General features: G+C 46.5%; 2 protein-coding genes across 2 annotated transcripts; one reads left to right on the top strand and one right to left on the bottom strand.

The window, feature by feature from the left end:
• The first annotated feature begins 610 nt into the window (after window positions 1-610).
• Window positions 611-1,627, top strand: LOC144891738 (histone H4). The gene has a single exon (XM_078775982.1). The coding sequence runs from the start codon at window positions 657-659 to the stop codon at window positions 966-968; it is 312 nt and encodes a 103-aa protein (XP_078632108.1). The 5' UTR covers window positions 611-656; the 3' UTR covers window positions 969-1,627.
• A 379-nt stretch (window positions 1,628-2,006) lies between these two features.
• On the bottom strand, window positions 2,007-2,873 carry LOC144891737 (histone H2B 1/2-like). The gene has a single exon (XM_078775981.1). The coding sequence runs from the start codon at window positions 2,820-2,822 to the stop codon at window positions 2,442-2,444; it is 381 nt and encodes a 126-aa protein (XP_078632107.1). The 5' UTR covers window positions 2,823-2,873; the 3' UTR covers window positions 2,007-2,441.
• Between the last annotated feature and the right edge of the window lie 18,798 nt (window positions 2,874-21,671).

Here is a 21,671-nt window from a genome sequence, read left to right as displayed (position 1 = left end):
GTTAAAGTAAAGCTTCGTAATAATAGCGAAAGGTTCTGCTGTTCACTGATTGAACGTCACGATAATTTATTGTTTCAACCTTAATGAAATGACATTGATAATGGACGTTGGTTCATCGAGGTTAATGTCCGCCAAAAAGGGCACTTTTACTTTTCTTGAAATCCAAACTGTCATGAAAATGTCGATCCTTCAATTACTTGAGACCTTCGAAGCGTATTTGCAACTTCGGGTCGTTTGCGTTTGTTGTTTATTTTGACAAAGTTCTGCAGTTGTGTTCAGAATGAAATCGCCGGATATTACTGCCGAAGTTAAACCTCATTTGACAAGATTCTGTTTCTTTGAGCGAAAGTGAAGGGACCACAAGAGCGAGTGTGTTGCACATTGTTAAAGCTTAAGGACAACGTGCGCATGCGCAGCTGGAGGGGTGAAAAGGAAAGGAGCACACGCGCGGACGTGGTAGAAATCATAAAGGAAGCACCGTTTCACTTCGAGAAAGTAATGAACCGTATGAGGCAAAGTGCAAAGGTTAAATAACAAATAGTCACATCGAGCTCTCCACCAATATAAAGCCTCAGTACAACTATCATCCACACAGAGACGCGAAGGCGAACGTTCGTGGTTTTACTGATTTGGGTTAAGAAGCAAACGTTGCGGTCATGTCTGGACGTGGAAAAGGTGGAAAGGGTCTCGGAAAAGGAGGTGCGAAACGTCATCGCAAGGTACTGCGTGATAACATCCAGGGAATCACAAAGCCTGCTATTCGTCGCCTTGCTCGTCGTGGTGGGGTAAAGCGCATCTCGGGTCTCATCTACGAGGAAACCCGTGGAGTTCTCAAGGTGTTCCTGGAAAATGTTATCCGCGATGCTGTTACCTACACGGAGCACGCCAAGCGCAAGACCGTTACTGCCATGGATGTGGTGTACGCTTTGAAGCGCCAGGGCCGTACGCTCTACGGTTTCGGTGGTTAAACCTTTTGGGGGTGGTGTTCATCAGCAGCTACAACAACAAAACGGCTCTTTTCAGAGCCACCACCTCATTCATGAAAGAGCTTCAGGGGACTTGAACTTAGTATCGTATATTCTGTGGCACCAGAAATGCAATGGAGACAGCTCCGTTTATTACTTTGATTTCGACGAGGTGAAAAGGTGAGATATTGAAGTCTGAAAGATTAATTGGAGGCTCAAAAGCCAAGGAGCCCGAGCACTTTGTTGCAGTGATGTTTCGTGCAATTAGAGGCCACGCTCTGAACTGAAAGTTGTTTTCGGAGAACAGTTACATGGCTCGACGAAAGAGCTGTTCGGGCGAAGAGTAACTGAGAAATGGAATTGATAGATTTTCTGAGTTCGTGGTAACTGCCACATCAGTTCCGATATACTAGAATATAAGACCCGTCTCTTCGCTGATGGCAATACCAATCTCTGCTGCAATGGCTAATCTTTGGGGAAACAAGAACGCCACTCATTCGAGCGCATACTCCCGCTGTGGGTCAAGTTGGAATGATACGTTTTGTTTAACATACCCTCTCCCCAAAACAATAAATAAAAAAGAAAGTAAGCCCTAATTGTCAGAATTTATTTTGATATATCTCGGAATTAGAGAGAAAACATCATTTAAGAATAAGAATAAAAGCTTTAATGCAGCAAAACAAAAAAGAAATTCCCAAATAAAATTCCTGGATATGGAATAATATCCTGAGCTTACCAAAAACTAATCAATTCTTCCTTATCCCAAGGGCAATAATCTCACCAACTTTCATCCAAATCCGTTGAGAACTTTTCCAGATATCTTTCTCACACACACGAACACATGCGCATACGGACGGACACCATCGGATGGATGCATTACTCCCTGGCGGGAGTAATAAATAAAGTAGAGGATTCCTGGGAGATTCTGTTCTCCGTGCAAGGATAACCAACCTCACGTGTTGGCATTTGCAGTTTTGACACGCGTGTCCATGTACCCATAATAAGAGGTATTTCTTTTTTGGGATCACAAACACCCAGGAGTTTCGTGAATTCACCGTAGTTGGATTTATTGAAATCTGTTAATCCGTCTCAAGTTATGTCACGACAAACAGACAGACACGGGTCCTTTTATAATATAGATTGGAGCAGATTGGACAAACATGGTCCTCATCAAATTTAATCATGACTGCCGAACAAACATACCCACCTCACAATAAATTATGTTCCAACTCATGACACAAACTAAACCGATCCATAGAATAACAAGAAGTTTAAACAGGACTACTTTTTACTTCAGTACAATGCTGATGATTACCTGACCTGCACATTAATATGAACATTTCTAGTTACAGATAACATCACGTGGTGCTTTCACCAAGGAAGGACACGAAGAGGAAAAGTCGCACTCCATTAAAGAAACATTGAGTGGCTCTGAAAAGAGCCGTTTGGGGATGAACTAGAGAAACGAGTCCGAGCTCACTTGGAGCTGGTGTACTTGGTCACGGCCTTTGTACCTTCGGACACGGCGTGCTTGGCCAACTCCCCGGGAAGGAGCAGACGCACTGCCGTCTGGATCTCCCGCGATGTGATGGTGGAGCGCTTGTTGTAATGCGCCAGACGAGATGCTTCGGATGCGATGCGCTCAAAGATGTCGTTAACGAAGGAATTCATGATGCTCATCGCTTTGGAAGAAACACCCGTATCGGGGTGAACTTGTTTCAGCACCTTGTAGATGTAAATGGCATAGCTTTCCTTTCTGCGATGACGCCGTTTACCGGGACCCTTCCGAGTCGCTTTGGAAACGGTTTTCTTCGAACCCTTCTTTGCTGCCACTTGCTTGGGCTGATCCGTAGGCATGACGAGTCGATATTGAACCAGTTAAATATGAACCTTCAGAGAAAGAATAAGAAGACGAGTGTGAACGATTCCCTCTTATAAAGGGTTCATATGCAAATATCTGGATCACAAAGCCTTTGGAGGTGGAGAACACAAGCTGATGCTCAGTCATTGGTTCGATGAAAAGTGGGCGTGTGTCATTCTTGATCCGAATTTCCCTTCAAAAGAACCAAATTCGTCACCTTCGCATGAAATTCAGTAAAGTTATTTGGATTTCTCTTTTTGTTTTGTAAGATTTCTCTTACAAATCATGGCGTTCTGTCACTTCCAAACCAAATACAGAAGATGGGATGATAATGAACTTTGCACTTAATGCACAATAACCTGGAAAACAACAATGCGTGAGAGTGGGGTCATCGCAGGTGTCTCCGTGTTGGCTTTTTCCAGCCTTAACAGTTCAAAGTTCGCAAGGAATTTAGACCCAGCAGGTGTCCATTCGGTCCGTCATTCTTGCACCTCATCTACACCAGACCAATTTATATCAGAAATGAGCAATGTTTTTTTTTTTAAATATCAGTTGTTTCTTTCCGGGGGTGGGGGATGGGGGACTTCTTCTTTGCTGAAGACGGTTTTTGTGGGAGAAACATCACATCGACCATACCCCACATCTTGACGAGCGAGACCCCTTCCCTCCCCCACCTGCCCCCTTCCCCCTCTCCTCCTCCCTCCACCCACCCTCCCTGCCCCCCACCCACTTCCCCCCCTCTCCCCCACAGCCAACAATGCGCAATGGTGTTCACTATGACCCATCCTTGCTCAAGCTGCCAAGAAGTTCTGCAAATATCCCTAAACGTCTCGATCTACATTATTTCCGGGTACTTCTCTCATTCCAATTTAGACGAATGTAGTTTCTGCTGCCACCACCTTTCCGGAGCGACCATTCCACACATTAACAACTGAGTGAAAGACCCTTGCCTTATTACCGTTTGATCTCCCCTCTTCTTTACTCTCAAGTTCTGTACAAATCCATTCTCACAGATAAATGCACAAAAAGGGATTTGTCGGTTTCGAGTTTTGTGGACTGTGGATGACGCTATCCTCGTGTCCTCAAACAGACCGACGAGGGAGGTCAAAATGTCGCCGGCAACGCCATCAGATCGGAGCTCTGGAAACAAAATAATTTAATCTTCTGCTTGTGTTCGGCGATGGAATTACCATTCTGCGGGGTTTGCGCAATTGCACGTTCGTCTTTCAAGCAAGCTTTTGTTGCGTCCATTTGCTGTTTCTCGATTCATTGACAAATGTGCGGTTCCTGCAACATCGCAATGATGTTTTATTTACAAATAACGTACAACGACTAATCTATCTATAATTCCAGTAATCTCTGTGTGTGTGTGTGTGTGTGTGTCTGTGACCGCTGATTCTCGACAACCACGGGTCCGATATACTTGAAACTTGCCAGGTATATTGCTGGGGACCTGAGGATGTGCCTTTTCAAGGTTTCATATTAATCGGAGAAGTAGTTACCGAGCTATGTCCAAAAAACGATTCAACCAATCAGAGAGCAGCGAGCTATCACGTGTGCCGAACGTGGCGAACAGACTCTGCCTCGGACGGCACATTTGAGAGCGTATTCATTTATTTCACGTTGGCAAACTATGTTGGCGCTATGTTGGCGTTAAACTATGTTTTAAAACTAATTAAAACTAATTTGCGATTCTTTCGCTTTGCGATATGCGACCTTCCGGACAGTCAAATGAGGACGTCACTTCCGGACTTACGGATAGTCATAGTGACGCTGAACGTGGCGAGCAGACGCTGCCTCGGACGGCACATTTGAGAGCGTATTCATTTATTTGACGTTGCAATCTGTGTTGATTGTTGTAAGGTACGATCGATTGTAGAACACGTTTATAATAACTCTGCCGATACAGGCCCGATTAACTGCAGCGCCATCCGAGCTGCAGCTTTTTTTTTTGGCAAGGAACGGGCACCCACGTACGGGCACGTCCTAGTCTATCTATAATTCCAGTAATCTCTGTGTGTGTGTGTGTGTGTGTCTGTGACCGCTGTTTCTCGACAACCACGGGTCCGATATACTTGAAACTTGCCAGGTATATTGCTGGGGACCTGAGGATGTGCCTTTTCAAGGTTTCATATTAATCGGAGAAGTAGTTACCGAGCTATGTCCAAAAAACGATTCAACCAATCAGAGAGCAGCGAGCTATCACGTGTGCCGAACGTGGCGAACAGACTCTGCCTCGGACGGCACATTTGAGAGTGTATTCATTTATTTCACGTTGGCAAACTATGTTGGCGCTATGTTGGCGTTAAACTATGTTTTAAAACTAATTAAAACTAATTTGCGATTCATCGTAACTGCGATATGCGACCTTCCGGACAGTCAAATGAGGACGTCACTTCCGGACTTACGGATAGTCATAGTGACGACGTACTGATGCTGAACGTGGCGAGCAGACGCTGTAAGGTACGATCGATTGTAGTACACGTTTATAATAACTCTGCCGATACAGGCCCGATTAACTGCAGCGCCATCCGAGCTGCGGCGTCGGGACGATACATTCATTGTACGGTCACATCACGCACTTACGGGCACGCCCATGGGCCCATGGGCACGCCCATGCATGCATGGGCGAAGACATTTTTTTTTTTTTTTTGGCAAGGAACGGGCACCCACGTACGGGCACGTCCTAGTATCAAACAATGACCAAAGAATGGCAAGTCACGTGACGAAACATGCAATGTTGTTAAATATGCAACATTCAAAGTGTGCCATCACGACTGCGATTACTTGGTATTTAATAAATAACTAATTTCTAAGATCACTTTGTAATTGACCCACGTGCCCCAATGTGCAGGAACAATGTCCCACCAAAAAATTAAGCTTGCCCCATTTGACATTGACACAGGTCGTTGACCATCCCCGTTTACCTGTAAACACAGTGCCTCGTGTCAGGAAAGGCTCGCACTTCACACGATTCTTCGTCCTTCCTCTGCACGAAGTTTCCTCATTCGGAAGCCAAATACAGAGTTCTTGCAATATTTATGAACCGCACACTGTACGATGCATATGTGGAGATTATGCTTTTGTGTATGTTCTGCTTCAATATTTAATTCATGAAAACATTCAATATTTAATTAAGTAATAATATAATAAACATTTAATTCAATATTTAATTTAATTCATCTATACTATAATAGGCTCCGGTGATTCTGTCCGTCTGTCTGTCTGTCCGGGGGTGTGTCTTACGCAAGGCCGGCAGACCCGGCAGGTATTGTACCGGCCGGGCGAGAAGATCGCGCCTCGCAGGTGGATCCAACTCCGGCTGCAATCTTCCGGGCATCGTCGGCAGGTTGGGCCTCAGCAGGAGCATAGAAATCGTAATACCCACTGTCAGAGGACGTTCCCACGCCGGCTGCAGTTTGCCGGTCATTCGGGCAGCCCGAGGAGGATCCTCGTGACAAGCGCATAGTTGGCTCATCAGCAGTTTCATTTGCCGGAGTGAGTGTGTGTAGGTCGTAAGAGCCGCCGCCAGATGGCGCTCGAGTCACGTGAGAAGGATCACTGCCATCTGCAGATTCATATGCCAGAGTGGGTGCATGTAATTCGTAAGAGCCGCCGTCAGATGGGGCTCGAGTCACGTGCTGTGTTTGCCGCACATCAAGAGGAGTTTCCAAAGCAGGAGCATGTCGCTTGTTTGAAGTAGGCGTTCGAACGCCAGTCAAGGTCGGTCGTGCCGCGGCCGGTCGCGTTCGCGCCATTTGTTTCGGCGGCCCGGTGTATCTCACCAAGGTCGTGCGTGCAGCCAGAGGCCCGCGAGAAGGAGGTCGGCTCATCAAAGCCGAGTGAGGCGCCCCGTCCGGTGCTCAATCCGTTGGCTCAGCGATAAGCCCATTCAAGGTCGCGCGGGGGCGCGTGCCCCGAGCGGCCTTCCTGCAGACCTTTGCAAAATGGCCCTTGGTGGAGCACAGGTGGCATATGGCTTCCCGAGCCGGGCAGTCAGATCGAGGGTGCTGCCGATTCCCACAAAAATAACATTTTGCGTACCGGTCAGGCCGTGGCCGGGCAGCGGCGGCAGCAGTTAGGCCGGAAGCGGAGTCCGCTTCAGGAGCACCCAGAGACTCGGCCGTGGTGGTCGGGTCCTCCCCCATATCCTCGGCGGTACCCCTCTCCGGTCGCGCGAGTTGAGAAGTCCCCGCCACGACTCGTGGGTGATCATAAGCGGTGGATTGTTCACGGGCATCTGTAAAGACGCGTGCCAGCCGTACTGCCTCCGTAAATGTCAGATCCGGGGTCTCCAGGAGTCGGAGCCTCAAGACTCCAGAATTAATTCCGGAGACGAATGAATCTCGGAGCAGGTCATCCTGCACTTGCTCGTGGGTCCGTACCTCCTGCACGCAGTCCGCCAATAGGTAACGCAGCTCCTGCGCATAGCGATCGATCGATTCCGATGGTTGTTGTCGCCGCTGGGAGAGTTGATGCCGGCCGTGCACAGCGCTCCGTGTTTTTACGTATAGTCGCTTCAGCTCGGCCAGAGCCGTAGCGTACGTCACAAATCGAGCAATGCTCCGGTAAACGGTGTGATGGACCTTCGACTGCAACACGGACAGCTTCACCGCAGCGTTGGGCTCTGTTTCGTGAGCGGCAAAGTAATTATCCAGCGTTTTGAGCCAGTGGGTGAACTCCGATCCCGTCCCCTCAGCTTGAGCGTCGGCTCCGAGAACCGGTACCATGATCATCTTGTGTTCAGTCATTTCGGCGATCTAAATGATATTAAATGTCGTGAAAATCAAGCTCAGACACGACTTGTCCCTTGGGTAGGTTTAATATCATTTAGATCTGAAGTAACATCCTGTAAAAATACATTCATGCAACAGACATTAGAATCAGAGTATTACATGGGCAAAGTCCGATATCAATAGGTAAAACAAATCAGCGCGGCATATAGGGGCGTACATACCATTCAAACTACAGGACTATGTCACAGTAAGTGCCGCTGGAGTGTTCGTGCGCCCCGGTTGTCCCGGGTCTTATAGACGCCCCTTTTGAAGCGAGCACACCCTGGGTTCACCTTCGGTATAATTTCACTACAGGCCTCATCCGGGGCTCTTGGTTACGGTGACTTTCATTCGCAAATATGAAACCGATGTTTAGCGGATAGTGCGCAAAAAATAACAACGTAACGAAATGGTGAGACACCAAAAGTGCAATCGGGAAAGAGTGACTTGTAATATAATGGGAACCGCATGGATTTATTTCTTTGTTCATTTATGTTATTATTACATTGGTACTTGCTTTTCAGGAAAAGTGGACTGTTACGTGGTCCCCTCGGTGAATACCTGGTCTCGGTGACCCCCGGACCGTGAGAGGAACTTCGCCAGAAAGTTGTATTATATATGCGCTTTCGCCACGCAATCCATATGAATTCCACCCAAGAGAAAACTGATGTTCAAGGATATATTTCAATGGTAACGATACCATACAATTTCAATGATACAACCACGGAGATTTTCCCCGAGCAATCAATAACAAACAACCATCAACAATTCCCAATCCACAATCAATTCCCTATATGATTAAGATGGCCATCTTATATATGTGTGTCCACTTCGGTACTCACGACCCCCTTTTGGTCTCTGCCCCTCACAATGTCTCTGGGCCCCTCCTGACCAAGATGCTGGTCGGCGTCGCCGCACTCGCGCGGTTGAACGAACCCCGGGTGGACGTTTTTCCACCGGGCAGGTATTGTACCAGGCACCGCGGCTGCAGCCCCTCGTGGCCACGCGAAGCGGGTATGGTAAAGCAAGCCCAAAAGCCCCACGCCGCTTGCAAGGCGCGTTAGGCCCCAACGTGCGACCCGCACGCGTCTGTTTAGACGGTGCCGCGAACGGTGCCAGACACGGGGTCGATGCACGGCCCCACGTCAACTTGACGTCTCCACCGGGCAGGTACACGTCCCGGTAACTCCTCTCGCCAGACGGGCTTCGGAACGCCGCTTTTTCACGCAGCGCAAGGTCGATCCCACCTTTTGTCGGAGCGGGGCGAGGAAGAGGAAACCTCGCTTTTTTTCCTTGTGTCTTTTCCTCTTCCGTTTCCGGTCACTTCCGTTTCCGGACACTTTTTCAGAAGGGCTCCTGACCCTCCAACCACAACAACCCTTAATCTACTACACAGGGATAAGCAAAGACCTGAATGGTAATTCACATACATTCACATAAATATGTAACACTCCCCCCCTTCAAGAAAGAAAGTTTGAACCCAGCGAAAACTTTCTTTGCCGGCCAATTTGGATAAACAAACCAGATAACTCACCCCCCCCCCCCCCCCCCACATTATCAGTTCCCCCCGGACACAGTTATCACTCAAAAATAAAGCAACCAAAATTTCACCACAACCCCTCCAGATTACTCACTCTGGACTAAGCACCAGCAACGACATTGTCCCTGCCAAATCAAGCTCCATCTCATGACCCTCTGACTTTGACCGTCAGTTTCTTGTGAATGAAGGTTAAGGGGTTGATCAAAGATCCAAAGTTAAGCAACTCGATAGCACTTTTTCCGGGCGGCCAAGCCGAGTATTCACTACATGGATGCCTTTAGGAACGTGGAGTTCACGGTTAGTCCGTGCAGGAAAGTTCACTACATGGACGCCTTTAGGAACGGCGTTCACGGTTAATCCGTGTAGGAATCTTGGCTCGGCGACTCCGCCGCATTCAGTGCTTCAACTTCTCAGAACTTCCCTAATAATTATGGTGGGACCACTTGTCCCTGTAGTCCCATGAATAGCGGTCTCCTTCTCGGCCACTACTTTGCCAATCCTTCCTTCGGGAGCTGCCGTAACTCAGGGAGCCTCCATAATAATATTGATTGCGGCCACCACCAAAACTACCGCCCAGTTGTCCTCTCCTGTAGACCTCTCGACGCCTACGAAATGCCTTCCCTACTGTTATGGTCCGACCCTCCAAATCCTTGCCATTCCAATTCTTCTCTGCCTCTCTGGCGTCTTTTGTGCTGGCAAACGTGACAAAGCCGAACCCTCTTGACTGTTGCGTTTCCCAGTCTCTTACCAACCGCACTTCCACCAGCGGCCCATATCTGTTGAAGACAGAGGTCAGAACTTCTTCCTCTGTTTTGAAGTTCAGTCCCCCTACAAATAACTTGGCACTTTTGTCGCCATCCCGAGCTGGTGTGGTGTTATTTTCCCTGCTGGGCTCTTTACCAACCCTCAGGTTACCATAAACTTGACCCCCGGCCAAATCATTCCCGATAACCACAGATACACCCTCTACAGGAGGCGTGGCTTGTAAACCGACGGTGACCGGTCCTGACACAAATCGGACTCCAAATGGATGACATGAAGTGGAGCACTAACACCGCCCCCGATCCCCTGTAAACGAACACTATCCCCCGTTGCCGTCTCCTCGGACCATGGCAAAATGCCTTCAAGCATTAAAGATTGATGTGCCCCTGTGTCCCTCAATATCCTAACCGGTTTCCGGTTAGTCGAGGCTCCATCCCGTGACACAAACCCCTCTGAAATAAATGGTTGGTAACCCTTTTGATGGCGATTTCTCACAATGGCCATTGCATTGGGAGTCGTAATAGTCGGACTCCGCTCTGGGTCTTCCCTTTTCATGCGGTAACAACTGGACATCAAGTGTCCAGGTTTCTTGCAAAAAGCGCAAGTAGGCCCGGAGGAAAAACTCGTGGTCTGCCTCGGGCACCCCGAACTATAAGTTTGTCTTGGGCCCGCATCCCTCTGATTTCGAACCGGTGGGGTATCCGCGTTGTCCCCATAATCCTCTCGAGGCCGCCGCCATGTATGGTCGTTCTCCGCACCTGCTGTTCCCCACCTCCCCTGCGGAGATCTAGGCGAGGAGTTAGGTTCGTAGACCCCTATTCGGTGGGTTAAGGCATAATCATCTGCCATGGTGGCTGCGTCCCACAACTTTGGTACTTTCTTTTCCTGCAGGTACACTTTGATGTCCTCGTGGACACACTGCTGGAATTCCTCCACCAGGATCAAGTCACGCAATGTTTCGAAGTCTTTCCCGACTCCTTTTGACTCACACCACCGATCAAACATGTTTTCTTTCACCCTGGCAAACTCCACATGGGTCTCACTCTCCCTCTTCCTGGCATTCCTGAATTTTTGCCTGTAAGCTTCCGGAACCAACTCATAGGCCTTGAGGATGTGCTTCTTCAGTACCTCATAATCTGCACATTGGTCCATTGGTAGCGCCGAATAAATCTCTTGAGCTTTCCCCACCAGCACACTTTGCACTAGTATGGTCCAGGCCTCCTCCGGCCAGTTTAATTGTCGAGCCACTTTCTCAAAGTGTGGAAAATATTTCGCGACTTCCTTTTCACTGAACGGTGGAACCAGCCTCACATGTCTGCCCACATCCCAGGTTTTCTGGTTAGGTGTCGACCCCGTCAGCAAGGGTGGTGCCTCTCCCCGTTCTCTCATTAACTCCAGCTCCTTGAATTTAATTTCTTGCTGAAGCTCCATGTCACGTTCCTTTAATTCCCTTTCTGCTTTTCTCTCCTCTGCTTCGAGGTCCCTTGCAGCTCTCCTCTCCTCTGCTTTTCTCCCTTCTAACCTTTCCTGGAGTTCTCGTTCCACTCTCCTTTCCTCTGCTTGTTTCTCTTCTCTCCTCTCTTCTGCTTTCCTTTCTTCTTCTGCTCTTTCCTTTTCTGCTTTCCTTTCCTCTTCTTTTCTTTCCTTTTCTGCTTTCCTTTCTTCTGCTGCTCTTTCCTTTTCTGCTTTCCTTTCTTCTTCTGCTCTTTCCTTTTCTGCTTTCCTTTCTTCTTCTGCTCTTTCCTTTTCTGCTTTCCTTTCTTCTTCTGCTAACCTTTCCTGGAGTTCTCGTTCCACTCTCCTTTCCTCTGCTTGTTTCTCTTCTCTCCTCTCTTCTGCTTTCCTTTCTTCTTCTGCTCTTTCCTTTTCTGCTTTCCTTTCTTCTTCTTTAATCCGTTCCTGGCTCCGTAATTGCAACTCCAGTTTCCGGAGCTCAACGTCTTCTGGTTCTTCGGGTAGCCACTCCCAGGCTAACTCGTCCCATGTTCCTAATCCCACCATAGATTGTATCACCGTGGCCTGCAACTCTGCCTTCCTCAAATTAGTTCGGACCCAAGTTAAAATGTTTGGCCAATTTCAAGAGGTCCGACTTTAGTAACGCTCGGAACTGTGCCTCACTCGGTGTTACCGCAAAGTTCTGTGCCACAAACGCCATGGTGACTATCGTTAACACCTGTTAACCTTCACCCAAGACTTTACCCCAATTTCCCCAAAAAATTTCCAATTAATACTTAATTAATAAATTTTAATTAATAAAAATATTATTTTATTATTTTACACAAATACACTTTTAGATCCCGGACGTAGACCCAATTGCGAATACGCAAATCGTAATTTGGACGAGCCCCCAATTCTGTTACGTGGTCCCCTCGGTGAATACCTGGTCTCGGTGACCCCCGGACCGTGAGAGGAACTTCGCCAGAAAGTTGTATTATATATGCGCTTTCGCCACTGTTACGTGGTCCCCTCGGTGAATACCTGGTCTCGGTGACCCCCGGACCGTGAGAGGAACTTCGCCAGAAAGTTGTATTATATATGCGCTTTCGCCACGCAATCCATATGAATTCCACCCAAGAGAAAACTGATGTTCAAGGATATATTTCAATGGCAATGACACCATACAATTTCAATGATACAACCACGGAGATTTTCCCCGAGCAATCAATAGCAAACCACCATCAACAATTCCCAATCCACAATCAATCCCCTATATGATTAAGATGGCCATCTTATATATGTGTGTTCACTTCGGTACTCACGACCCCCTTTTGGTCTCTGCTCCTCACAATGTCTCTGGGCCCCTCCTGACCAAGATACTGGTCGGCGTCGCCGCACTCGGGCGGTTGAACGAACCCCGGGTGGACGTTTTTCCACCGGGCAGGTATCGTACCAGGCACCGTGGCTGCAGCCCCTCGTGGCCACTAGAGCAAGCCAAAAGCCCCACGCTGCTTGCAAGGCGCGTTAGGCCCCAAGGTGCGACCCGCACGCGTCTGTTTAGACGGGGCCGCGAACGGTGCCAGACGCGGGGTCGATGCACGGCCCCACGTCAACTTGACGTCTCCACCGGGCAGGTACACGTCCCGGTAATTCCTCTCGCCAGACGGGCTTCGGAACGCCGCTTTTCCACGCAGCGCAAGGTCGATCCCACCTTTCGTCGGAGCGGGGCGAGGAAGAATACTACTCGTCGCTTTCTTCCTCGTGTCTTTTCCTCTTCCGTTTCCGGTCATTTCCGTTTCCGGACACTTTTCAGAAGGGCTCCTGACCCTCCAACCACAACAACCCTTAATCTACTAAACATGGATAAGCAAAGACCTGAATGGTAATTCACATACATTCACATAAATATGTAACACTCCCCCCCTTCAAGAAAGAAAGTTTGAACCCAGCGAAAACTTTCTTTGCCGGCCAATTTGGAGAAACAAACCAGATAACTCAACCCCCCCACATTATCAGTTCCCCCCGGGCACAGTTATCACTTAAAAATAAAGCAACCAAAATTTCACCACAACCCCTTCAGATTACTCACTCTGGACTAAGCACCAGCAACGACATTGTCCCTGCCAAATCAAACTCCATCTCATGACCCAAACCCCTCTGAAATAAATGGTTGGTAACCCTTTTGATGGCGATTTCTCACAATGGCCATTGCATTTGGAGTCGTAGTAGTCGGACTCCGCTCTGGATCTTCGCTTTTCATGCGGTAACAACTGGACATCAAGTGTCCAGGTTTCTTGCAAAAAGCGCAAGTAGGCCCGGAGGAAAAACTCGTGGTCTGCCTCGGGCCCCCCGAACTATAAGTTTGTCTTGGGCCCGCATCCCTCTGATTTCGAACAGGTGGGGTATCATAGTTGTCCCCATAATCATCTCGAGGCCGCCGCCATGTATGGTCGTTCTCCGCACCGGGTGTTCCATAACTCCCCTGCTGAAGTCTAGGCGAGGAGTTAGGTTTGTGGACCCCTATTCTGTGGGTTAAGGCATAATCATCTGCCATGGTGGCTGCGTCCCACAACTTTGGTACTTTCTTTTCCTGCAGGTACACTTTGATGTCCTCGTGGACACACTGCTGGAATTCCTCCACCAGGATCAAGTCCCGCAATGTTTCGAAGTCTTTCCCGACTCCTTTTGACTCACACCACCGATCAAACATGTTTTCTTTCACTCTGGCAAACTCCACATGGGTCTCACTCTCCCTCTTCCTGGCATTCCTGAATTTTTGCCTGTAAGCTTCCGGAACCAACTCATAGGCTTTGAGGATGTGCTTCTTCAGTACCTCATAATCTGCACATTGGTCCATTGGTAGCGCCGAATAAATCTCTTGAGCTTTCCCCACCAGCACACTTTGCACGAGTATGGTCCAGGCCTCCTCCGGCCAGTTTAATTGTCGAGCCACTTTCTCAAAGTGTGGAAAAAATTTCGCGACTTCCTTTTCACTGAACGGTGGAACCAGCCTCACATGTCTGCCCACATCCCAGGTTTTCTGGTTAGGTGTCGACCCCGTCAGCAAGGGTGGTGCCTCTCCCCGTTCTCTCATTAACTCCAGCTCCTTGAATTTGATTTCTTGCTGAAGCTCCATGTCACGTTCCTTTAATTCCCTTTCCGCTTTTCTCTCCTCTGCTTCGAGGTCCCTTGCAGCTCTCCTCTCCTCTGCTTTTCTCCCTTCTTACCTTTCCTGGAGTTCTCTTTCCACTCTCCTTTCCTCTGCTTGTTTCTCTTCTCTCCTCTCTTCTGCTTTCCTTTCTTCTTCTGCTCTTTCCTTTTCTGCTTTCCTTTCTTCTTCTGCTCTTTCCTTTTCTGCTTTCCTTTCTTCTTCTGCCCTTTCCTTTTCTGCTTTCCTTTCTTCTTCTGCTCTTTCCTTTCTGCTTTCCTTTCTTCTTCTGCTAACCTTTCCTGGAGTTCTCGTTCCACTCTCCTTTCCTCTGCTTGTTTCTCTTCTCTCCTCTCTTCTGCTTTCCTTTCTTCTTCTGCTCTTTCCTTTTCTGCTTTCCTTTCTTCTTCTTTAATCCGTTAATGGCTCCGTAATTGCAACTCCAGTTTCCGGAGCTCAACGTCTTCTGGTTCTTCGGGTAGCCACTCCCAGGCTAACTCGTCCCATGTTCCTAATCCCACCATAGATTGTATCACCGTGGCCTGCAACTCTGCCTTCCTCAAATTAGTTCGGACCTCCAAGTTAAAATGTTTGGCCAATTTCAAGAGGTCCGACTTTAGTAACGCTCGGAACTGTGCCTCACTCGGTGTTACCGCAAAGTTCTGTGCCACAAACGCCATGGTGACTATCGTTAACACCTGTTAACCTTCACCCAAGACTTTACCCCAATTTCCCCAAAAATTTTCCAATTAATACTTAATTAATAAATTTTAATTAATAAAAATATTATTTTATTATTTTATACAAATACACTTTTAGATCCCGGACATAGACCCAATTGCGTAATCGTAATTTGGACGAGCCCCCAATTCTGTTACGTGGTCCCCTCGGTGAATACCTGGTCTCGGTGACCCCCGGACCGTGAGAGGAACTTCGCCAGAAAGTTGTATTATATATGCGCTTTCGCCACGCAATCCATATGAATTCCACCCAAGAGAAAACTGATGTTCAAGGATATATTTCAATGGCAATGACACCATACAATTTCAATGATACAACCACGGAGATTTTCCCCGAGCAATCAATAGCAAACCACCATCAACAATTCCCAATCCACAATCAATCCCCTATATGATTAAGATGGCCATCTTATATATGTGTGTTCACTTCGGTACTCACGACCCCCTTTTGGTCTCTGCTCCTCACAATGTCTCTGGGCCCCTCCTGACCAAGATACTGGTCGGCGTCGCCGCACTCGGGCGGTTGAACGAACCCCGGGTGGACGTTTTTCCACCGGGCAGGTATCGTACCAGGCACCGTGGCTGCAGCCCCTCGTGGCCACTAGAGCAAGCCAAAAGCCCCACGCCACTTGCAAGGCGCGTTAGGCCCCAAGGTGCGACCCGCACGCGTCTGTTTAGACGGGGCCGCGAACGGTGCCAGACGCGGGGTCGATGCACGGCCCCACGTCAACTTGACGTCTCCACCGGGCAGGTACACGTCCCGGTAATTCCTCTCGCCAGACGGGCTTCGGAACGCCGCTTTTCCACGCAGCGCAAGGTCGATCCCACCTTTCGTCGGAGCGGGGCGAGGAAGAATACTACTCGTCGCTTTCTTCCTCGTGTCTTTTCCTCTTCCGTTTCCGGTCATTTCCGTTTCCGGACACTTTTCAGAAGGGCTCCTGACCCTCCAACCACAACAACCCTTAATCTACTAAACATGGATAAGCAAAGACCTGAATGGTAATTCACATACATTCACATAAATATGTAACACCACGCAATCCATATGAATTCCACCCAAGAGAAAACTGATGTTCAAGGATATATTTCAATGGTAATGATACCATACAATTTCAATGATACAACCACGGAGATTTTCCCCGAGCAATCAATAACAAACAACCATCAACAATTCCCAATCCACAATCAATTCCCTATATGATTAAGATGGCCATCTTATATATGTGTGTCCACTTCGGTACTCACGACCCCCTTTTGGTCTCTGCCCCTAACAATGTCTCTGGGCCCCTCCTGACCAAGATGCTGGTCGGCGTCGCCGCACTCGGGCGGTTGAACGAACCCCGGGTGGACGTTTTTCCACCGGGCAGGTATCGTACCAGGCACCGCGGCTGCAGCCCCTCGTGGCCACGCGAAGCGGGTATGGTAAAGCAAGCCCAAAAGCCCCACGCCGCTTGCAAGGCGCGTTAGGCCCCAACGTGCGACCCGCACGCGTCTGTTTAGACGGTGCCGCGAACGGTGCCAGACGCGGGGTCGATGCACGGCCCCACGTCAACTTGACGTCTCCACCGGGCAGGTACACGTCCCGGTAACTCCTCTCGCCAGACGGGCTTCGGAACGCCGCTTTTTCACGCAGCGCAAAGTCGATCCCACCTTTTGTCGGAGCGGGGCGAGGAAGAGGAAACCTCGCTTTTTTTCCTCGTGTCTTTTCCTCTTCCGTTTCCGGTCATTTCCGTTTCCGGACACTTTTTCAGAAGGGCTCCTGACCCTCCAACCACAACAACCCTTAATCTACTACACAGGGATAAGCAAAGACCTGAATGGTAATTCACATACATTCACATAAATATGTAACATGGACCAAGAAAATGAAAATCCCCTTTTTTTCATCAATGTGCATGATTTTCACAATTAATATCCATTTGGAATCTCACCAGATGCCGTGTCGCAAACCTATTTATACTAACTAATTCAATTATAGTTATCTATTGTGGTACCAAATGAAATAATAGGCACTCCCTAAACAGTCTTGGACTTTTAAAAGCACATTAGCATCCACGGTCGACCCACTGTCTTCCCCAGTACATCATATATAGAAAATAAAAGTGACCGCTGGTGGCCATTTTGGAAAATGGCTGCTATAGCCACCATGGGCAAAATGTGAGGTGGCCCAATATCCAAATCTGTTCATATTATAATTGTCTTTATGTGTGGCAAGTGTGTTGCTTTTATCACAAAATGCACAATCCTTATAAACATCTAAGTTAAGCTGCTCCACGAAAAGGCCATTTTTGATTTATTAATTAATCAATTAATCGATTAATTATGTAATTATTCGTTTAATGACTAAAAAAATTTTTTTTTAAGTTACAGATTCTGATGAAATGGTGGTGGTTTATGTGTTCTATGACCGAATTGATTAATAATTTAATTTTTTAATGATTATTATTTATTTATTTTCATTATTAATCATTTATTTATTTTCTTTCTCATTTGGCCAATATCTCAGGCACCTTTTGAGCTGGGAAGCTAATATTTGGACAAGACAGTGACCAAGTGATGTGGCTATCAAGGATATTTTTGATTTATTGATTAATCATTTAATCGATTAATTATTTATTGATTGATCGATTAATTATTCATTGATTAATCAATTAATTATTTAATTTTTTATTAACGACTTATTTAATTAAATTTCTAAAAGATACATCTTCGGATGAAGCACTAGTGGTTTAGTTATGCTATTAGCCAATTGATTAAGAAAATATTTTGTGATAATCTTTTATTGATTTTAATTATACAATTAATCAAACAATTAGTGTCACCTCTCCCTCCCAATGCAGCCTCTATGAGCTGCACTGCGGTATTGCCGCGCGCCGAAGGCGCCCCGGCAATGCCGCGCTGTAGGATATTTAATTATTTGGCATGGGGGCGGTGTACTTTGAATGTATCTGTACTTGTTTGTTTTCTTTCTTGTTGTACACCGCACCTTTCCTATGCCATCTACAGGCATTGCAAATCGTCATTGCTGGGCACCGAAGGGGGCTCGGCAGTGACGCACGCTGAAAGGGAGTACTCAGTTTTCACTCTGTTTGTTTGTTTGTTTGTTTGTTTGTTGTACACTGCACCTTTCCTATGCCATCTCCAGGCATTGGAAATCGTCATTGCTGGGCACCGAAGGGGGCTCGGCAGTGACGCACGCTGAAAGGGAGTACTCAGTTTTCACTCTGGTTGTTTGTTTGTTTGTTTTCTTTCTTGTTTCTTTGTCCGGGCGATATCTCAGCCATCCTCTGAGCTAGGAAGCTGAAATTTCGGCACAGTAGTGAGCAAGTCCTTTGTCAGAAACGATATTTTTTGTTTTTTGATTAATCAATTAATTGAGGAGTTATTTAATTATTAGCGATTAATGAAATACTTATTTAATTAATCAAATTTCCTTTCTCTTCTGACCTTTAACTCAGGCACCTTTTGAGTTAGGAAGCTGATATTTGGACATGCCAATGACCAGGTGATTTGGCTGCAAAGGCTATTTTTGATTTATTAATTAATCAATTAATCAATTAATCGACTAATTATTTAATTATTTGATTTATGACAAAAAATTTTTTTTTAAGTTACAGATTCTGATGAAATGGTAGTGGTTTATGTGTTCTCTGACCGAATTGATTAATAATTTAATTTTTTTATGATTATTATTTATTTATTTTCATTATTAATCATTTATTTTTCTTCTTTCTCATTTGGCCAATATCTCAGGCACCTTTTGAGCTGGGAAGCTAATATTTGGACATGACAGTGACCAAGTGATGTGGCTATCAAGGATATTTTTGATTTATTGATTAATCAATTAATCAATTAATCGATTAATTATTTAATTATTCGATTAAGTACTCAATTTGTTTTTTTTTCAGTTACAGATTCTGATGAAATGGTGGTGGTTTATGTGTTCTGTGACCGAATTGATTAATAATTTAATTTTTTAATGATTATTATTTATTTATTTTCATTATTAATCATTTCTTTATTTTCTTTCTCATCTGGCCAATATCTCAGGCACCTTTTGAGCTGGGAAGCTAATATTTGGACATGACAGTGACCAAGTGATGTGGCTATCAAGGATATTTTTGATTTATTGATTAATCAATTCATTATTTATTGATTAATTGATTAATTATTGATTAATCAATTAATTATTTAAGTTTTTGTTATTGACTTATTTAATTAAATTTCTAAAAGATACTTCTTCGGATGAAGCACTTGTGCTTTAGTTATGCTATTAGCCAATTGATTCAGAAAATATTTTCTGATAATCTTTTATTGATTTTAATTATACAATTAATCAATCAATTAGCGTACACCTCTCCCTCCCAATGCAGCCTCTATGAGGTGCATTGCGGTATTGCCGGGCGCCTTAGGCGCCCCGGCAATGCCGCGCTGTAGGATATTTAATTATTTGGCATGGGGGCGGTGTCCTTTGAATGTATCTGTACTTGTTATTGTTATCGTTTAAGTGAAATATAGATAACTGTTTTCAAAAGGTAAAAAAAGTTAGTGTTTCAAAAGAAACCAGAAACCGGATCGGGAACTGGACGAAGAAAAGAAGAAGAAGAGGAAGAAGCGGCGGAGTGAGTGATGTGGAGGAGAAGCCGAGCTGCTTTGAGGTCTTGAGCAAATGCTGGCGAACGGGGGTCACGAGTGAACTTTGGGTTTCCTGGGAAAGGGATTCCTGCGACAGAGTTGTTATCACTGTGACAGATAAACCTGCATGACAGGTTTTGCGGTTGATTCCGAAGAGAATCGTTGGAGTGCCGTTAAGCCTCGGGTACGGGGCATTGGCCATTTTGCCTCACACCCGATTTCACATCGCTCTAGGCTCTTCGCCTCGCTTCAACCATTTCACCGCATCTAGACGTTAACCTGGTGTGTGTGTAACGTGGATTTTGGAGTGGGAATTTGCGGTTCGCCGTTTGTGAGCCGTTGAACGTCCATACCTGAAGGTGTGATTTCCCAGTCGCCTCTCGAGGGTACCTTTGCCCATCTTTGGCAGTGTGACTGTCAACCGAACGGGATTCTGGTCTCAATACAACATCGTTCTGGCGATCACTGGAGCGTGGATCGACTTTGGTTTGAAGCTGGGACAGAGACATTGGGAATGTTCTTTTCGCTCACTTGGAGCACAGTGAGTTATATTGTACGAAACTGATGGTACCATCATAGGAATGATGTATTGGTTGTACAATTGATTAATATTGTTATTGTACTGTTATTCTTGTGTGACCTTAATACAATACTTGTTTGTTGGTAACAATTGGTGTGGTTTCACCATTGATCTTTGACACACAGAATAACACATCTTTCTGCCGTGACTCCTCTCGGTGCTCGGAGGTACACCGTGACCGGGGTTTGGGGAGGAGCACGTAACACTTGCATGCGAAAATGATTTGAGGGTGGCCCTTGCCAAAACAAAACCACACATTTCCCAGATCGCCTCCCGAAAAGAACAAAAAACGCATGAAGATGCAATTCTTTTTAATTGTTTGGTCAAATTTGAAGGGTTCCGCGAGTGTTCGGTGGGTTTCGTTAGGGTTCCGCGCCTTTAAAAAGATTAAGAACCACTGGATGGTAACATGTTCTGTTAAATGTTCTGTTCAATGTTCTGTTAAAGCAGATCGTCCATCTGCCGTGTCGGGCCGTGGAATGCGGCGAAAGGTCCAGATATTTGAAAATATGCTTCTCTCCATTTGCCAGGATGTGCTTGTACCTGAAACAACTGTGTGCATTGCGCATTGAGTTATCGTTCATGTGAATAACAAAGCTCAAAGTGACGCAGGAAACACAAACGGACCCCATCGTTTTCCGAACGCTGACGTTGATTTCTACCACGTCCGCTCCTTCACGCCCTCACGATAACAGGCGACGTGGCGAAGGGACGCTTTATTTGTGAAAGACTTAACTTTTTTTTTTTTTTTTTTTTTTTTTTGTTTGTTTGTTTGTTTGTTTGTATACAATATCGAGGCTCGTGAAAGAGCGAACATTAATCACACAGAAAGACAAACCGACACATAAAACATATAACATAGGGAGCGGTAGACAAGATGGGGAGAGAGGGGGAAGGACACAAACACAACATTTGAGAGCAGGGACCGAGAGACATGGAGACATCGAGAGATCTGAGAGAGGGCGAGGGCTTTGGGGGGGGGGGGGGCGTGGGAAGGGGGCAGTGGGAGAGGTATAAAACATATGGACACTGCCAGGACTTCCAGGAAAGAAGTTGGAATTTCAAACAAGGTGGATCTGGGGTGAATTAGCGGGGGTAGAAAAGATCAAGGTTTTGGATGGGGGAAGATAAGAGATGGTGGTGAACAGCTGTTTTAAAGACCTGGAGGGAGGAGTGGGATTGAAGGGAGTGAGGGAGTTTGTTCCAGAGGCGGGAGAAAAGAGGAATG

The sequence above is a fragment of the Myxine glutinosa genome, chromosome 4 (assembly GCF_964187855.1).
Source record: "Myxine glutinosa chromosome 4, kmMyxGlut1.1, whole genome shotgun sequence".
NCBI lineage: Eukaryota > Metazoa > Chordata > Myxini > Myxiniformes > Myxinidae > Myxine > Myxine glutinosa.
This window is presented reverse-complemented; position numbering and strand designations above follow the sequence as displayed.

Excerpts from the sequence above, each read along its gene's own strand:
- LOC144891738 (XM_078775982.1), top strand. The coding sequence starts at position 657 with ATGTCTGGACGTGGAAAAGGTGGAAAGGGTCTCGGAAAAGGAGGTGCG.
- LOC144891737 (XM_078775981.1), bottom strand. The coding sequence starts at position 2,822 with ATGCCTACGGATCAGCCCAAGCAAGTGGCAGCAAAGAAGGGTTCGAAG.